This window comes from Chiloscyllium punctatum, chromosome 24 (assembly GCF_047496795.1).
Source record: "Chiloscyllium punctatum isolate Juve2018m chromosome 24, sChiPun1.3, whole genome shotgun sequence".
Lineage (NCBI taxonomy): Eukaryota > Metazoa > Chordata > Chondrichthyes > Orectolobiformes > Hemiscylliidae > Chiloscyllium > Chiloscyllium punctatum.
This window is the reverse complement of record NC_092762.1, coordinates 37,338,430-37,353,554: the sequence shown is the minus strand read 5'-3', so window position 1 is coordinate 37,353,554 and position 15,125 is coordinate 37,338,430. Positions and strand designations below refer to the sequence as shown.

General features: G+C 45.1%; 1 protein-coding gene across 1 annotated transcript; it reads right to left on the bottom strand.

Annotated features, from left to right (window-relative positions):
• Nucleotides 1-847: 847 nt before the first annotated feature.
• On the bottom strand, nt 848-8,161 carry LOC140494856 (zona pellucida sperm-binding protein 4-like). Its single transcript, XM_072594528.1, has 9 exons — nt 7,857-8,161; nt 5,203-5,381; nt 5,030-5,127; nt 4,815-4,948; nt 4,532-4,721; nt 3,302-3,449; nt 3,116-3,188; nt 1,076-1,183; nt 848-984 (listed from the first exon to the last, which is right to left on the bottom strand). The coding sequence occupies exons 1-9, from the start codon at nt 8,059-8,061 to the stop codon at nt 848-850; spliced, it is 1,272 nt and encodes a 423-aa protein (XP_072450629.1). The 5' UTR covers nt 8,062-8,161.
• Between the last annotated feature and the right edge of the window lie 6,964 nt (nt 8,162-15,125).

The window sequence follows — 15,125 nt, the reverse complement described above, 5'->3', positions numbered from 1 at the left end:
GAGTAGAATGAATAAAGAGTAGCCTAGGTAGGGAGTCCTCAAGTGAGCCCAAAGCTAGTCTATGCTAATAGGAAAGTGCTAAAAAGGCTTTTCAGGCTACACTAGACATGGTCAGAAGTTGGACTTCCTGCTGGAAGCGTCAGTGCTTCAAAAGCTTAGTGATTAAAGTAAACTTGTTGGACGAGACATTTGGTGTCATATGACTTACCTTGTCCAACACCTCCACATATACACTAGGCTTGGCAGGGGGCAAGATCAGTCTCAAGTGAAACTCCTAGATAACATCAATCATCATGGCTGTATACAGTGAGGTGGGGGTTGGGTATTGGGGGGAGAAGATGGAGGAAGTGGTCAAAGATTAGTGTGAAGCTCAAATGGCAATTGAGGGCATAGAAGTAGAATCAGAAAGTTAAGGGTAGGTTAATAAGGTGTTGGAGGTGGGGGGGGGTGGGGGGGGGGGTGAGGAGGAAGCACATTTGGGTAATTTAGCAATGTAAGATTAAACTGAAATGGAACTGTTATTGTGGCTAGATTGAGGAGTGGCTGAAGGGTTCAGGACAAGCAAGAATGATATCAAGGGACAGAGTAGGCCTGACAATGCAACACATTCAAATGAAAGCTGAAAATCATCAAGCTGGATGCAAGTTTGGAAAACTCCATTAAAATAACTAATCCAAGCTGACGGAAGGTGTTTAATGTTTAGAATTAAAACTGGAATAGAATGTTGCTATATCTAATAGAGGTTTAGTTTCAGCCCATCCCTCACCAACAGGATTTGCTGATTGCTTTGACAGTTCATAAAGGACTCCTAACACATTTCCCCATCAGATTTATTTCTGTTCAGGGATTACAATTCATCACATGGAGAAACAGCAGCAGCTCTTTGTCTCATGTACATTGCAACCATCACTACCAGCAGGGATAGAGACACCATCAGGAAGCCAATAGCTGCTCCATGAAGAACCCAAGGGGTCCCAGCAACATCTATGGAGAGAGGAGAAGAAACAAAATGAGATCAGAGGATGGTTCCTTTTGCTGGAGGTCACAGGTGACATATTTCAGAGGCTTCACTCACCATTTGCTTCAAGTTGTTTCTTTGCAATGTAACTGCTCCCTCCCAGGAGGATCGGGCCAGGTGCACTCACTACTGTCCCCTCATGGTCATGGGTACTCCTGCGCTGCCCTGTTGGAGACAAAGTTAGACTGTTCTGACCCAAGCTGGGGAGTTGGTAGGAGAGCTTGCTCCAAGATCAGAAACGTGGCTGTGGAGAAACATCTACATCATCCAGCTCTGCAACAGGTAGCAATTAGCAAATGCTTGCCTACCCCCTCCAAAGTTGGAATTTAGTGAAAAACACAGATACTGGCAGGGTTACGTTGTTGATTTCAGTCAGACTGCACAGGACTCCAAACAAGAAATTCAACCATGGATATTGAGAAAACCCCTTTTAGTAATTATGACAAAGTGACAGACTTAAAGTGTACATAACCATTGTTAAATCAACATTGGTGTTAGGGAATATTAAGTACTGGTTTGTGTTCAGCACTAGTTTGTTCTAATTGGAGGTTTAATTTAGTAAACATTAATAGGCAATGCTAGCTTTTATTCATAATCCCATGCTGGGAGCTTGTTCAAGCTCATGTTCCCCTTTGGGAAGGAACGAGTTCTTGCCAGACAGTTACATCTCCAATGGGATTCCTCAGATCAGTAGCATGCATTCCTATTTTTGCAACCATTAAATGCAGGCCTGTTTACTTATGGGTATTGAAGGGGACAAGTCAGTGCTCAGATGGATTATGTTGCCTTTTACATATAACGGACACCTGATCCTGCTATTAGAAACTCCTTAACAAGGAAGTTACTCAAGAATCTAAGCTGAACATTGTCCTCCTGTTCAGTCCCTCTGAAGCATTCAGCAGCCCCTCAACCTATTCTACCATTTGGCAACATGGTGGCTGTTTGGATTGAACGGAGTGGAGTCACTTCTAGTACATGGATATTGCCGACTGGTCAGCATTTATTACCCATCCCTAGTTGGGAAAAACAGTGATGTGAGCTGCTGGAGTCCATCATGCCCAGAACTGAACATGGAGGAAATCTTCACCTTCAGAACTCATTGTTTAACTGAACCTAGCTCGTCTGAAAGAATCCTTCAGCGGCCTCCTTTTCAGACCCCACCCAGCCTTGGAGTCACTATGATCATCTCATTCTAACTTTTCAGGAGAGACGCAACTATTTTTGGTCACTTGTTGACTCCTGGGAGTCAATAGGAAGTTTGACCTGTTTCTATAGTGTAGAGAAAGTTGATCACCTAGACTATATTGTTTGTTTACGTGTGGTTTGAAGAACTGTTGGGAAAGCTCCTGTACATTCAAATAGTTGCTCTACCTGCAAAGAAACCATGGTCCGTAGGAGACAGATCCTCACTGCTGTTATTCCTTGACAAAAATCACTTCTACTCCTAAAGGAGGATAGCTCATTCTGCAGTGCTCTAATTCTTACCCACTGGACATTACATCCTTTTGTAAAAATGGACAGTTCAGAGGATGTGGGCATCTCAGGCTGGGCCAGAATTTATCACTAATCCCAGTGGTCTAGAGTCAAACAAACATCAGGTCACGCAAAGAGAGACATCCTTCTCAAGAGCTTTTTTGAAAAAACAAAGTTGACAGCAGTTAGATGGTCACCATTAGGGAGCTTTTTATTCTAGCTCCTCCTTGACATCCAGTTTCATCACTGTTGAGATTAGAACATTAGCCTGGAGGTCTGAATTGCTAGGCCAGTGACATTACCCGCCACCATTTCTCTCTTCACACCTTTTACCCAACTCAAATTTAGCTATTGCACAGTCACCTGAAATGGAGTAGTCAAGGGATTTAATGAACTGAATCCCAACATCCACTTTGTGCTAGCTTAGATGACCAATTCATGCTTTGTTTTGTTTTAAAAAAAGACCCTTTTCCTATATTACACCCCTGCACTTGGAAGTTTGATAGGCATTATTGGGGCATCTTCAGGTCATATGACATCTACAGGTCATCTTGACCCATAGCTCACCACATTCTCAAAGGCCAAACACCATTTGTCTTCAAATAAAGACAACAAGGAACTCACTTGGACCACATATGGGTGTACAGTCATCCTGAGCAGAGGGGGAGCAAACCTCAGCACTGCAGTGCAAGTAAACCTAGAAAGGAAAGAGATGTTATGGGAGCTTCCCAGAGATCAATAGCCCAGGTTGTAGTACAGAGACAGCAAGAGGATTTCATGAGCTTGGCCTCATTCCTTCCATTTGGTTACCTGTCCAGAGAGGGGCTGCTCAGACACTCCATCCAAGAAAACAAACGTCTTCACTTCAAACCGCTTGTGATGGGTTGGGAACTGCAGGCCAGAAGAGAGACCTACTGGGTGTAGGAGGGTCAGATAGTCATCACCTTCATAGGGACACCTGAAACAGGAAGGTTTAGTCACTGACAGGAGTGATCCACTGCAAGACCATCTTGGTAATATTAGTCAGCAGTAACCAAGACTCGAGTGAAGCTTTTGAAAGGCAGAGTTTTCCCTTGTTCTAACCCAGTTGGTTCTTCCTGGGTGAAGAATGTGGGATATCAAGAGGTTTTAAATGGAAATTCTGAACCAAGAATTGCTACAACTTATGCCCTGATGCACGAGTCAGGTGATAAGATGTGAAGGGAGTGCTCCAAGTGACCCCAAAGTACATTTGACTCGTCTTTCCAGAACACTCAGGCACAGGCTTAGCCAGCTCCAAGAGCCTTTAAGTGGCAGTGGTGGTGTCCTTAGTACTTGGATGGTGGTCTGCATCCAAGTTACACCTATTCAGGGTGGGGTCAGGATTATTACTAGGACAGAGTCCAATTACAACTACAAGGAACTGCAAAGGATCTCAGGCTACAGACAGTTTCTCCAGTGTCCATTGTTCCTGGTCTTTATTGGGCTAGACAGCCAGTTGAGCTGTTCTTCCACTATACGTTCATTCTAGGAGAACATTAGCAATGGCTAGTTTTTAACAACGTGACCCAACTCAGTGCAAAGTTTTGCTGTTGCTGATTAGATCAGATCTAGATTAGATCCCCTTCAGTGTGGAAACAGGTCCTTAAGCCCAACCAATCCACACAGACCCATTTCCTGCTGACTAATGCCCCTAATACTATGGGCAATTTAGCACAGCCAATTCACCGGACCTCCATCTTTGGATTTGAGGGGAAACCCACAGACATAGGGAGATTGTGCAAACTCCATGCAGACAGTCACCCGAGGCTGGAATCAAACCTGGGATGCTGGTGCTGAGACACAGCAGTGCTAACCACTGAACTGCCCCTGATCTACTGCAATTCAGCCACTATTAAGCAGGCTGATAGTTGGAGATTAGTTCATGACTCACTGGATCAATTGCTTTAGTGTAATGGATTTGACTGAGGACATAGAAACATTTACCCAGTAACCCTGACAGGGAGTAGCATGATGTTGGTGCCTGATGAACTAAAGCCATTAGCCTATCCATTTACTTACCCATCCACCAGGAGACTCCACTGCACCTCATGGTCAGGGGCTGGCACAGGAGTTGCCCAGCAGTCACGCAGTCTCAGGACTATCATTGGGTCAGTGCGATCCTTCACACGAACCTCAACAAACACAGACTCCTGAAGGATTCTCTGAATGGGGTAGTCACTGTCCCTGTACCACCAGCTGTAGCTGCCATCTAAGACAAAAATAAAAGGAGAACAAACCAAAACACAGTCACTCCCCTGAAGGGATACAATTCCCAGTGCTCCTATTACCAGGGTAGCACTACCTGTTGCTATTCGCAGCTCCAGCCTCAGGATCCCATCTTCAGAAGCAGCTAGTGGTGGAGGGAGGGTGTAAACAGAGACATTGATTTGTAAGCCTGCCTCATGCTCCCCTTTGTACTTGCACTGGATGTGCAGCCTGGCGAGAGACAAATAGGTGGAGGAGTTTCAGTCAGTAACACTTCCCTCTCCATACCAACAAATCCCACTGCCCACTCACCTGAAGGTACTGTCCCGGGTTATTGAGCCCGGTGGCCCCCTCTGAATCATCCTCTTCCCCAAGACATCCGTTTCATACACAAAGCTCCCATTCTCCTCCTGCAAGAGAAGACACTGTTTAATAGGGAGCTGGCCCGTTCAAAGGGACAGAATGCTGGAGCCTCCAATACTCACCCGCTGGGTCAAGCCACAAGAGGTAATTGGGAAGTGGAAGGCTACAAGTTCTGCTGTGACGAGCTTAGGCCTGCACTCAGCTTCATGTCCATCTTTCACGTACAGAGATGACAGGTTGAGGGCAGGACGGGTCAGGTTCCTGGTGATTGCTACAATGAACTGGCCATCTGCTGTGCACACTGCAGTGGAATACAACAGGTCAGGACAATAAATCCATTCTAATTCAAGCTGGTAGTCTCACTCACTGAATAAAAAAATCCTTACTTGCTTGTAGAAAGGTCAGTGTACAGGGGCTCTACAGTAGCTGTGCTGGTGGAACCAAACTAGTTAGGAACTAGACTGAAGGGAAGTCAGAGGGGCAGAGAAAGGGAATCTGAACTGAGCCAAACAGGACAGCAATATGTTAAGGGGATTCTATGTGATAAAACATAGATCTCTGGAAAGAATGACTATTGGGGATAGTGAGAATTTCAGTCATGTTGACTAAGTTTTTTTGAAGAGGTGGCAAAGATTAAAGAATGACAAATGTTGTCTGTGCAGCCTCAGCAAAGAATCAGCTCGAGTCTGCATGATAGACTGGTTAGCAAGGCTAGATTACATGGGATCAGTGCAGCTAGTCAATTGGATACTAAATTGGTATGAAAGTCAATACAGAGGGTATGTTTTTCAGACAAGGTGGTGATCAGTGCAGGGTCCACTGCTTTTTGTCATTGATATAATTAATCCAGACATGCATATAGGAGACTTGGGTTTGACACCAGAATAGTGCCATGGACAGTGAAGATTCCCCTCAATACAACAGAACCTGGATCTCATTGACCAAGGATAGACAAGTGCTGTTTAATTTAACAAGCTGATGCTGCATTTTTGCAAGTCCTGCCCTTGTTTGCCTTGCACAGTAAGGCAGTAGAGTATTGTCAAACAGACCTAGGGTGCAGGTACACAGTGCCTTGAAATGCATCACAGGTAGACAGGGTGGCATTTGGTAGGCTTGCCTTCAGACAACATTGTGTATGGAGTTAGGATGCCATGTTTGACTGTATAGGATTGGTGAGACTACTTTTGGAACATGCATACAATTCTGGTCACTTCTGTAGAAAGGATTTGTCGGTCTTCAAAAGACTCTGAAGAGATTCTGAAGGGTGTTACTTCAAAAAGAGGGAGACTTTTGATTTATAAATCAGAGGGGCATCAATAAGGTGATTAGTCAAGGTCTTTGTACCTGGGTTGATGTCTAGAACAAGAGGGCCTAGGTCTAAGCTGAGGGGAAAGGCTTCAAAAGGGACTGGAGGTAGCTTTTTCATGCAGAGGGCATTGTGCAAGCTAAAGGAGAAGTAATAGCTGTACCCACCTCCACAACATTTAACACCATCTGAATGGCAGTATGATGAAAGGGTTTAGAGGGATACAGGCCAGATTGCAGTGTCAGGTTGGACAATTTGGGCTGAAGGGTCTGTTGCCATGCTGTATGACTCCATCTAAAATGAAATATTGTACACAACTGGGCACAGCACACCATGTGGAGTCATACAGCACAGAAACAGACCCTTCACTCCAATTTGAACATGCTGACAAGATATCCCAAACCAGTTAGTCCCACCTGCCAGCACCCAGCCCATATCCCTCCAGATCCTTCCTATTCATGTAGCTATACAGATTCCTTTAAAAGGTTACAATTGTACCACTTCCTCTGGCAGCTCATTCCATACATTTACCACCTTGTGTAAAGATGTTATTCATTCATGGGACATGGATATCACTGGCTGGCCACATACAAAGTGAAGTTACTTTCATGCAAGACTTACTGGGAATAAAGCAACATTTGTTATTCACTCAAGGTAGTGAGGTATTACTACATGTTAACATCAAAGCTAGTTTGATCTTTCTAGAGATGACATCCAGAGGAGACCACCACCTTAGCACACCATGACAAGTCATTGTCAATTTGTTTTTTGGCTAGAACATACTCCTGTAATGGAGAAAAAAAGATAGTCCACAATTACTTTGAACCATTAATCTTATCAACCTGGAAATCTCCATAAATTAGCTCAGAATCATCGTTTTTAGGGGCAAAAAAAATAGCACACCCTTAAGCAGAGCAAGAAAAACAGGTCCAGCCTTCACAGCTGAAGTCAATTCCTCAGAACAGGTTAAGAGGATATTTGTAGTGAAGTGTTTATATACCCACTATTCTCTGTTGTATAACAGGACAGTAACAAAATCTCCAATTATTTCCTCATCTACTAGTTAGTTTCCCCCTTGAAGCTCCCTCAAGAGATCACAGGATCATGTCCTAAATTTAAAACAAAATTACTGTTGCCACATGTAAGGTATGACAGCACACTATCCAGTCAAGCCATTATGACTATATAGGGAACAGAATGCAAGAGTAAAACAGATGTTAAGAAAGATTAACTTGAATAAGGAGCTAGCCCCCCAACAGTATTTCCACTCTTCCCTGCACTCTTTCCCCCCACCCCCCCCAGTAGAGAGCAGGGGCAGAAGGCAAACAAGACAACTCCATATCGAAGAAAAAAATTGCATGACCCGGATTATTTCTTCAGTATTAGGTTGAAGTGTCCCCCTCAACTCCCGAACCCCAGACACGGCCATTCGGGGTGGGCTCCTCTCCGGGAGGAGGCTGGTCTCCTTACCTGGGCTGTCTCTCAGGTTGTAGAAACAGGATTGCCCACTGAGACTCGGGGACTGAAAGCAGCAGCCCTGCTTGATGCACTCAGTGCTGTTGATAGTGGCCAGGCCACACGGCAGCCTCCAGCCCGGCTCCGGAGGACACACAGCAGAGACCAGGAAGGGCCGAGCGGCCCAAAGGTACAGACACCAAACCAACCAATGTCCCATCGCGCTGCCTGAATCTGTGCCCGCCCCTGAGCACCAACCCGCTTTATAGCCGCTAATTGGTGAGGAAACCAATCGCAGTGCAGCAGCTCCCTGCCCCACGGGGGGGTTCCCCATCCCAATAAATCGATTCTTTCTGTGCCGGTTATTGCAATCTGTGAGTGGCCTGGGAACATACGGCTTATTAAACAATTCCGAGGCACCGTGACTCAGTGGTTAATCCTGTAGCCTCACAGCCTCAGGTACTGGGGTTCGATTCCAGCCTTGGGTGTGTGGGATTTACATATTCTCCCATCTCTGGGTGGGCTTTCTCCCACAGTCTGAAGATGTGCAGATTAGTTGAGTTGGATATGCTAACTTGCCCCCAGTGTTCAGGGATGCCTAGGTTAGGGGAGTGGGGACTTTTTGGAGGTTTGGTGTGGCATGTTCCCACAGGTGCCACTAACTCTGACTAAACCCCCTTAGGAAAGCGTAGTTGCCGACTATGGCGTTTTCACGTATTTTTGGCGTATAGTGTGTGTCATGCCTCCCCGCTGGCCCCACCCGTAAGCCCAGCAGTCCTGGCTGTTGGGTGACCAAACAACCAGGAAAAGTACGAGACTGCCGTGGTCTAGACCGACCTGCTCTCAAAAAACCAGTATGAGTCTTCCATTTTCAATGGAGCTGTCCGGCTGGGAAGCGTCCCGGAAAAACAACCTCCCTGCAGCCTCACCCACAGCCACGAGCTGTGATAAGTCATTAGGTTGTGCATGTTTAAAACCTGCAACAAGGTCCATCTCGGTGCTGACCGAGACAACGATCTTGAGACGTTACCTCCTACCTTACATGGAGCTGAGACCGGTCACCCCTCCCAGGGAGCTGGCTCACCCTGTAACGGGTGACATAGATAACATTGAAGAAGGCACCATAAGGGCAGCCCACCCTGTGGTTGAGACAAGCATAACCACCCAAACCTTCGACAACAAAAGTTATCGAGACATAATGCAGGGCACAGACCTAAAAAAAGACTATAAATGAGACTGGCGAGGAAACAGCTGATGCAACTGCCTTCATGGAAGGAGTTGTTATCGAGCCACTATGCGACAGAACATCTGTCTCGGAGGTAATCATCCACTATCCCATCGATGGGCTGTTCTGCAAGGACTGGGACACCCTCTTCCCCACAGTGAGTCTGTTTAAGACCCATGTGACTAAAGTGCACAGAATAAAGAACATCCGAACAAAATGTTCACGCTGCAATAAAGCAGGAGATTACCATTCAATCACCTGCCATTATCCAAAATGCAAGGGATCAAAACAACCCCCAACTGGGGACTTTGCAGCACGTGTGACCAACGGTTTTCAACTAAGTCGGGCCTTGGTCAACACGAGAGGCACAGACAGCCGGTTCTACGAAACGAGAAACGCCTCAAACCGGCACCCAAAGTCAAGAGCAAACCTGGGAGAAGTGACTGCAGGAGGAGGTGGCACTCTGAGGGATTTGGAGGTGAGACTTGCAGGATGCAAATTTATAAACCAATCCATCGCTAGTATCCTTAAAACCACAACACCAAAGCAAATCTCAGACAAACGCAGGCTCCTGGCAAACACCCCGACGGAGGTCACAACCATCAGCGAGTCAACGACAGGTATAGACTCACACGATTCTGAGGCAGAGAGTGTCCAGGAAAATTCCGACAATAAAGCCCAACGCTAAAGAGCCAGCCGAAGAACACTGGCTTCGATCCCTAAACATAGGGACGTAGATGACCAGCTTTCACAAGCTGAGGAGCTCTTGAACGCAAGGAATGACCCGGACACACTTGCCCTCGGAATCGGACTAGTGGGGAGTATTACCGACCTACGAATGAATAGTAGGAAAAGACAGGACAAACACAAGAGGCCTCAAAAAGATCGGGCCAAGAGAGACAAAAGGCCCAGCAGCAGTACCGGAGCCAAAGAATGGTGGGCAGCACGTAAAGCGCTGCTTCGAGCAACACAGCAGCTTTACAAAACCAACTGGAGCCAACTAGCTCACGAGATCATGGGGGCGCCGACCTCATCCACTTGTCCTCTCTCAAAAGAGGAGTTGGTGACATGTTTCCCTGAGAAACTGTCAGCACCAAATAAAAAATCAAACATAAATAAGTGTGCCCCATACACTGGCAGAGTTGATGACGGGTCCTTGATGAAACCCATAGAGGTAGAGGAGGTTGAAGCGGCCATCAAGGGGATAGACGAGAACAGTGCCGCTGGACCAGACGGCCTGAAACCGCAGGACATAAGAACAATCCATGAGTAAGGGGAAACTCATCTACCCCGCCTCTTCTCCCTGTGGCTAAAGTCAAACACGATACCTGATTCACTAAAAAAAGAGTCAAACGGTCCTGATTCCTAAATGTAGGGCCCTGATTCCTAAATGTAGGGTCCTGATTCCTAAATGCAGGGGTTCTGATTCCTAAATGTAGGGCCCTGATTCCTAAATGTAGGGCCCTGATTCCTAAATGTAGGGGTTCTGTGATTTGTTCATTCGTTCGGGCAAACCCTTACTACTTTTTCAGATAATGCATAATTTAATCCAGGTTTTCAACACAAGGTCTATCAGTTTAGGCTTCATCTGTGGGCAGCGAAAGGCAAATTAAAGATGAGGGAAACAGGTCCATTGGGAGGGCCCCTCTTCAGAATTTGACTGAGTGAGGCATCAAGGATTCTGAGCATGGACACAGACTCCAAGAAGCTCCAGGAAGGATGGACTCACGCTCTGGTCCTTGGTAAGGATTACAGGCAGAAAGCAGGGGAATGGAGTTGTGAAACATATTAGCTGCATCAAATAGTGCAGCACACCTGGGTGGCCAAATGGTCTCTTTCTACTCCCATATATTATGGTCTTCTGAATCTGTCAACAGTTCCTGGGAGGGTTATGTCAGCAAGGTATTTTCTGGAGAATGCAAATTTTCAAATCCCACTGTTTCCACAGCTTGCTTTACCCTCTGCAATGGCTATAGTTCGCACTGGAAACATGCTTCGTTATTCTAATCAAGACTCTGCTTTTCAGAATGATATTTCAGCTTTTGAATGTTCATCTGGGAGCTTATCCTTGATTTTTCTCTGTTATGGTGTTACTGTTGTGTTTGTAACACCAATCCGCAAGAAATCCCTTTTCCTCGAATCTTTCATGTCTTAAAGGTGAAAGCTATAAAATCTAAGGGTGTAAATTGGCTCTTCAGTCCACTGAATCATGGAATTATGGCTAATCTGAATTCTCAACTCCACTTTACTGTTTTTCCCCATCATTTACAGATTAAAAATCTGTCTCTATTTAACAACCCAACCTCAACAGCTCTCTGCTAGTCATTCTTCCATTGATTATCCTAGATGCACAACACCAGTTAACATGTCACATGTAATGGAACAATTGACAGCACTAACTCAGTACCCCTGTATCCCACAAGGGATAGTGTGAGATGGGGAAAGCTGACTGACACTCTCAGTCTTCGTAATGTCTTGAGACAAGATCAAAGGATGATAATGTACTTCCATCTGAAAGCATTAATATTGATCAAGTGCTGCAGCTGGCCGATGATTGGTTCAGAGAGTAACTATGGATTGTGAAGAATCTGATCTAAGTCCTCCCACCAGTCTCTAATGTAAATCAAATCATTGCCACATGTAAATGGTTACAGCGATGTAATAAACAATAGCCTTACTACCTACAATACTCTTCCAGTTATGATGTGGAGGAGCAGGTCATGGACTGGGGTGGACAAAATTAAAAATCACACAACAGCAGGTGCTCCTTCGGCAGCGCTCCGAAAGCTAGTGCTGCCAAATAAACCTGTTGGACTATAACCTGGTGTTGTGGGATTTTTAACTCTTCTAATTAGATCAGAAGGTGGCCATTCTTAATACACAAGGCCACTTGGGTCCTGGATAAATGAATTAGTGTATTAGTTATGTGAAGCCAATGACATCATGTAAAGCACTAGTGACATAATCTTTTTATAAAGATATTTTTATTGAAAAGGAAAAGATTTTAGGGTTTTTTTACAAAATTACAAACTAACACAAAATAGTGTAACCACTTTACAATATAAATGGAGAAAATTAACAACTAATTTACTATACAAACTACCAAAATAAAAAGTAAGAAAAAAGACTATATATAAAAAAAACGACAGTATCGTACATTACTAACAACAAAACAAAAAAAAGGGTAAGTAAATAAATAAGCATTCAAAATAAAATTATATCAAGTCAGGGCAACTTTTCACGCACAGGGTGGTACATGTATGGAATGAGCTGCCAGAGGAAGTGGTGGAGGCTGGTAAAATTACAACATTTAAAAGGCATCTGGACGGGTATATGAATAGGAAGGGTTTGGAGGGATATGGGCCGGGTGCTGGCAGGGGGACTAGATTGGGTTGGGATATCTGGTCGGCATGGACGGGTTGGACCGAAGGGTCTGTTTCTGTGCTGTACATCTCCATGACTGTATGACTCTAAATCACAACAAGACCCGTATTTATATGGGATTTTTCCTCCTAGGGGCCCAAGAACCAACAAACATCAACCTCACAGCTAAACAAAGACCCAAGACAGTAAGGCCAATACATCTGCATCGGTGTAGTTCAAGAAGGGCCGCCATGTTCAATAACATAAGTCCATTTTTTGGTGCACCATATTCGTAAGGAGGTCCAGGGGAATATGTTCCATAACTATCCTACGCCAGTTCGAAAATCCTAGGGGACTTTCCCGATACCCAGCTTACTAAAATATTTTTCCTTGCACAGAAGGAGAGGATAGTAAACAGTTTGTTCCCATATGCATCTAGCAGTCATTTTTCTAAATCAGGGACAATTTGCACTCTGACAGAATGTGATGCATTATAATTGCTCAGACAACTTGATTGTCAGTTGTACCTAATGGCGAAATGTCATTCCAGGTGTAGTGGGAATTTAGTGTAAAAATGGGGAATCACAAGCAGGCTGTGGGCCAGTTACTGTTTCAGCATAAAATGTTAAGGTCACAAATTACACAAACAGAAGACTAGAAGAACACCAGCAAGCCAGGCAGCATCAGGAGGTGGAGAAATCCTTGTTTTGGATATAACCCTTCTTCAGGAATGGAGGTAGGAGTAGGGGAAGTTGCAGATAAAGAGAGGTGGAATTATTATGGGTGGGAAGAGGGGCATAGTATTGAGGGAGTGATAGATGAATACAGGTGGTGGGTACGACCTGGTTAATCGATGGGATGGATGAATCCAGTTGGTGTCTGGAAGGAAGGGTCGGTAGGTGGAATAGAAGGGAGGAGGGAGGAGGCAGGGCTGGAAATGGAGTCAGGGGATGGGAAGGGAGGTTATTTGAAATTGGAGAACTCAATGCTGAGTTCTTCGGGCTGTAGGCTGTCCAGGCAGAAGATAAGGTGTTGTTCCTCCAGTTTGCGGTTGATTCACTGTGGTAATTGAGGAGGCCGAGGATGGACATGTAGGAGACGGAGTAGGAAAGGGAATTGAAATGGGCGGTGACCGCGAGGTCAGGTCGGCCCCTGCGGGCCTGGTTGAGATGCTCAGCAAAACGTTGCCTAAGTTTACAAATTAGTCCTCAGCCTCAATAACTTTTTCTTAACTCTTTCCATTTCCTTCAAATCCAGGAGGTGGCCATGGACACTTACATGGATCCTAGCTACACCTGCCTCTTTGTAGGCTACGTTGAACAATTCCCCTTCAGCACATACACAGGTACTGTTCCCCAACTCTTCCTCTGCACTGATGACTGCATTGGTTCTGCATCCTGCACCCAAGCTGAACTGGAGCAGTGAGAGCCATAGAGATGTACAGCATGGAAACAGACCCTTCAGTTCAACTTGTCTATGCTGACCAGATATCCTAACATTCTGTATCCAAATGGATAGTTCTCCCTGTGTTCCATGAGATCTAACTTTGCTAACCAGTCTCCCATTGGGAACCTTGTCAAACACTTACTGAAGTCCATATAGATCACATCCACCATTCTAGTTCATCAACTTTACCAACAACTCCACCCTGCCTTGAAATTCACTTGTCACCTCCCTCCCCTTTCTTGATCTCTCTATCTACGGTGACAGTTTACAGACCAACATTACCTACAAACCCACAGAGTCCCATAACTACCTGGACTACACCTCCTCCCACACCATAACCTGCAAAAGCTCCAACCTGTTTTCCCAATTTCTCGGTCTCCATCATGCCTGCTCTGATGAAAAGAGGTTCACCTCCCAAGACTCCCAAATGTTCACCTATTTTAAATAATGTGCTTTCCAGCCCTGTCATCCAGACAGCTTCTGCTGCACCTCCTTCATTCCCTGCTCCATTGCTGTAAACCCCACCCTCCCCTACAAATATAATAAAGACAGGGTTCCCCAGTCCTCACTTTCCACTCTAAAATTCCACGCATCCATGGCATCATCCTCAAACACTTCCACAACTCCAACTAAACTCTACCACCACTATTTTCCCCTTCCCACCCCTCTCTGCCTTCCAGAAGGACTGTTCCCTCCTTCTCTCCTTTTTTAACAACACCCTCCCCACCAAAACACTCAGCATCTACGTTCCCCCCACCCCCACAAGTACCTTTGTTCTGAACCAGGCCACACCCCCTCAAAACATTTCAAGAAGGTAGCCTAACGTTTCTACTTGTTTTGAACAGGTATCGAGTGAATATTCCAGGAGGGATGCAGCTGGTCAAAACCCCTTAGTTTTAAACAAAGCTGAATTTATTTACAGAGTACCAAATGAAATACAAACAAAAGAGAACAGAATGCAAAATAACTTAACCTATCCAAAAACCCAATCGACTCCATTGCAACTTATTAACGCTGTTCTACCTAGTTGCAACATCCTCATACAAACCCCCTTGGCAAAAAAAGGTCAAGTCAAACACAGGTACCAACAGGAGAGATATCAGAGAGAGAGAGAATCAGCATGGAGCTGTTTCCTTGACCAACAGCCTCAAAACTGACTGTATACTAAAGCCAAACCAAAATAACCAGAGAAAAGCTGAGCTGGGTGAACTGACCACTCCCCTTTCACTGTACAAGTTTTTTTTAATTAA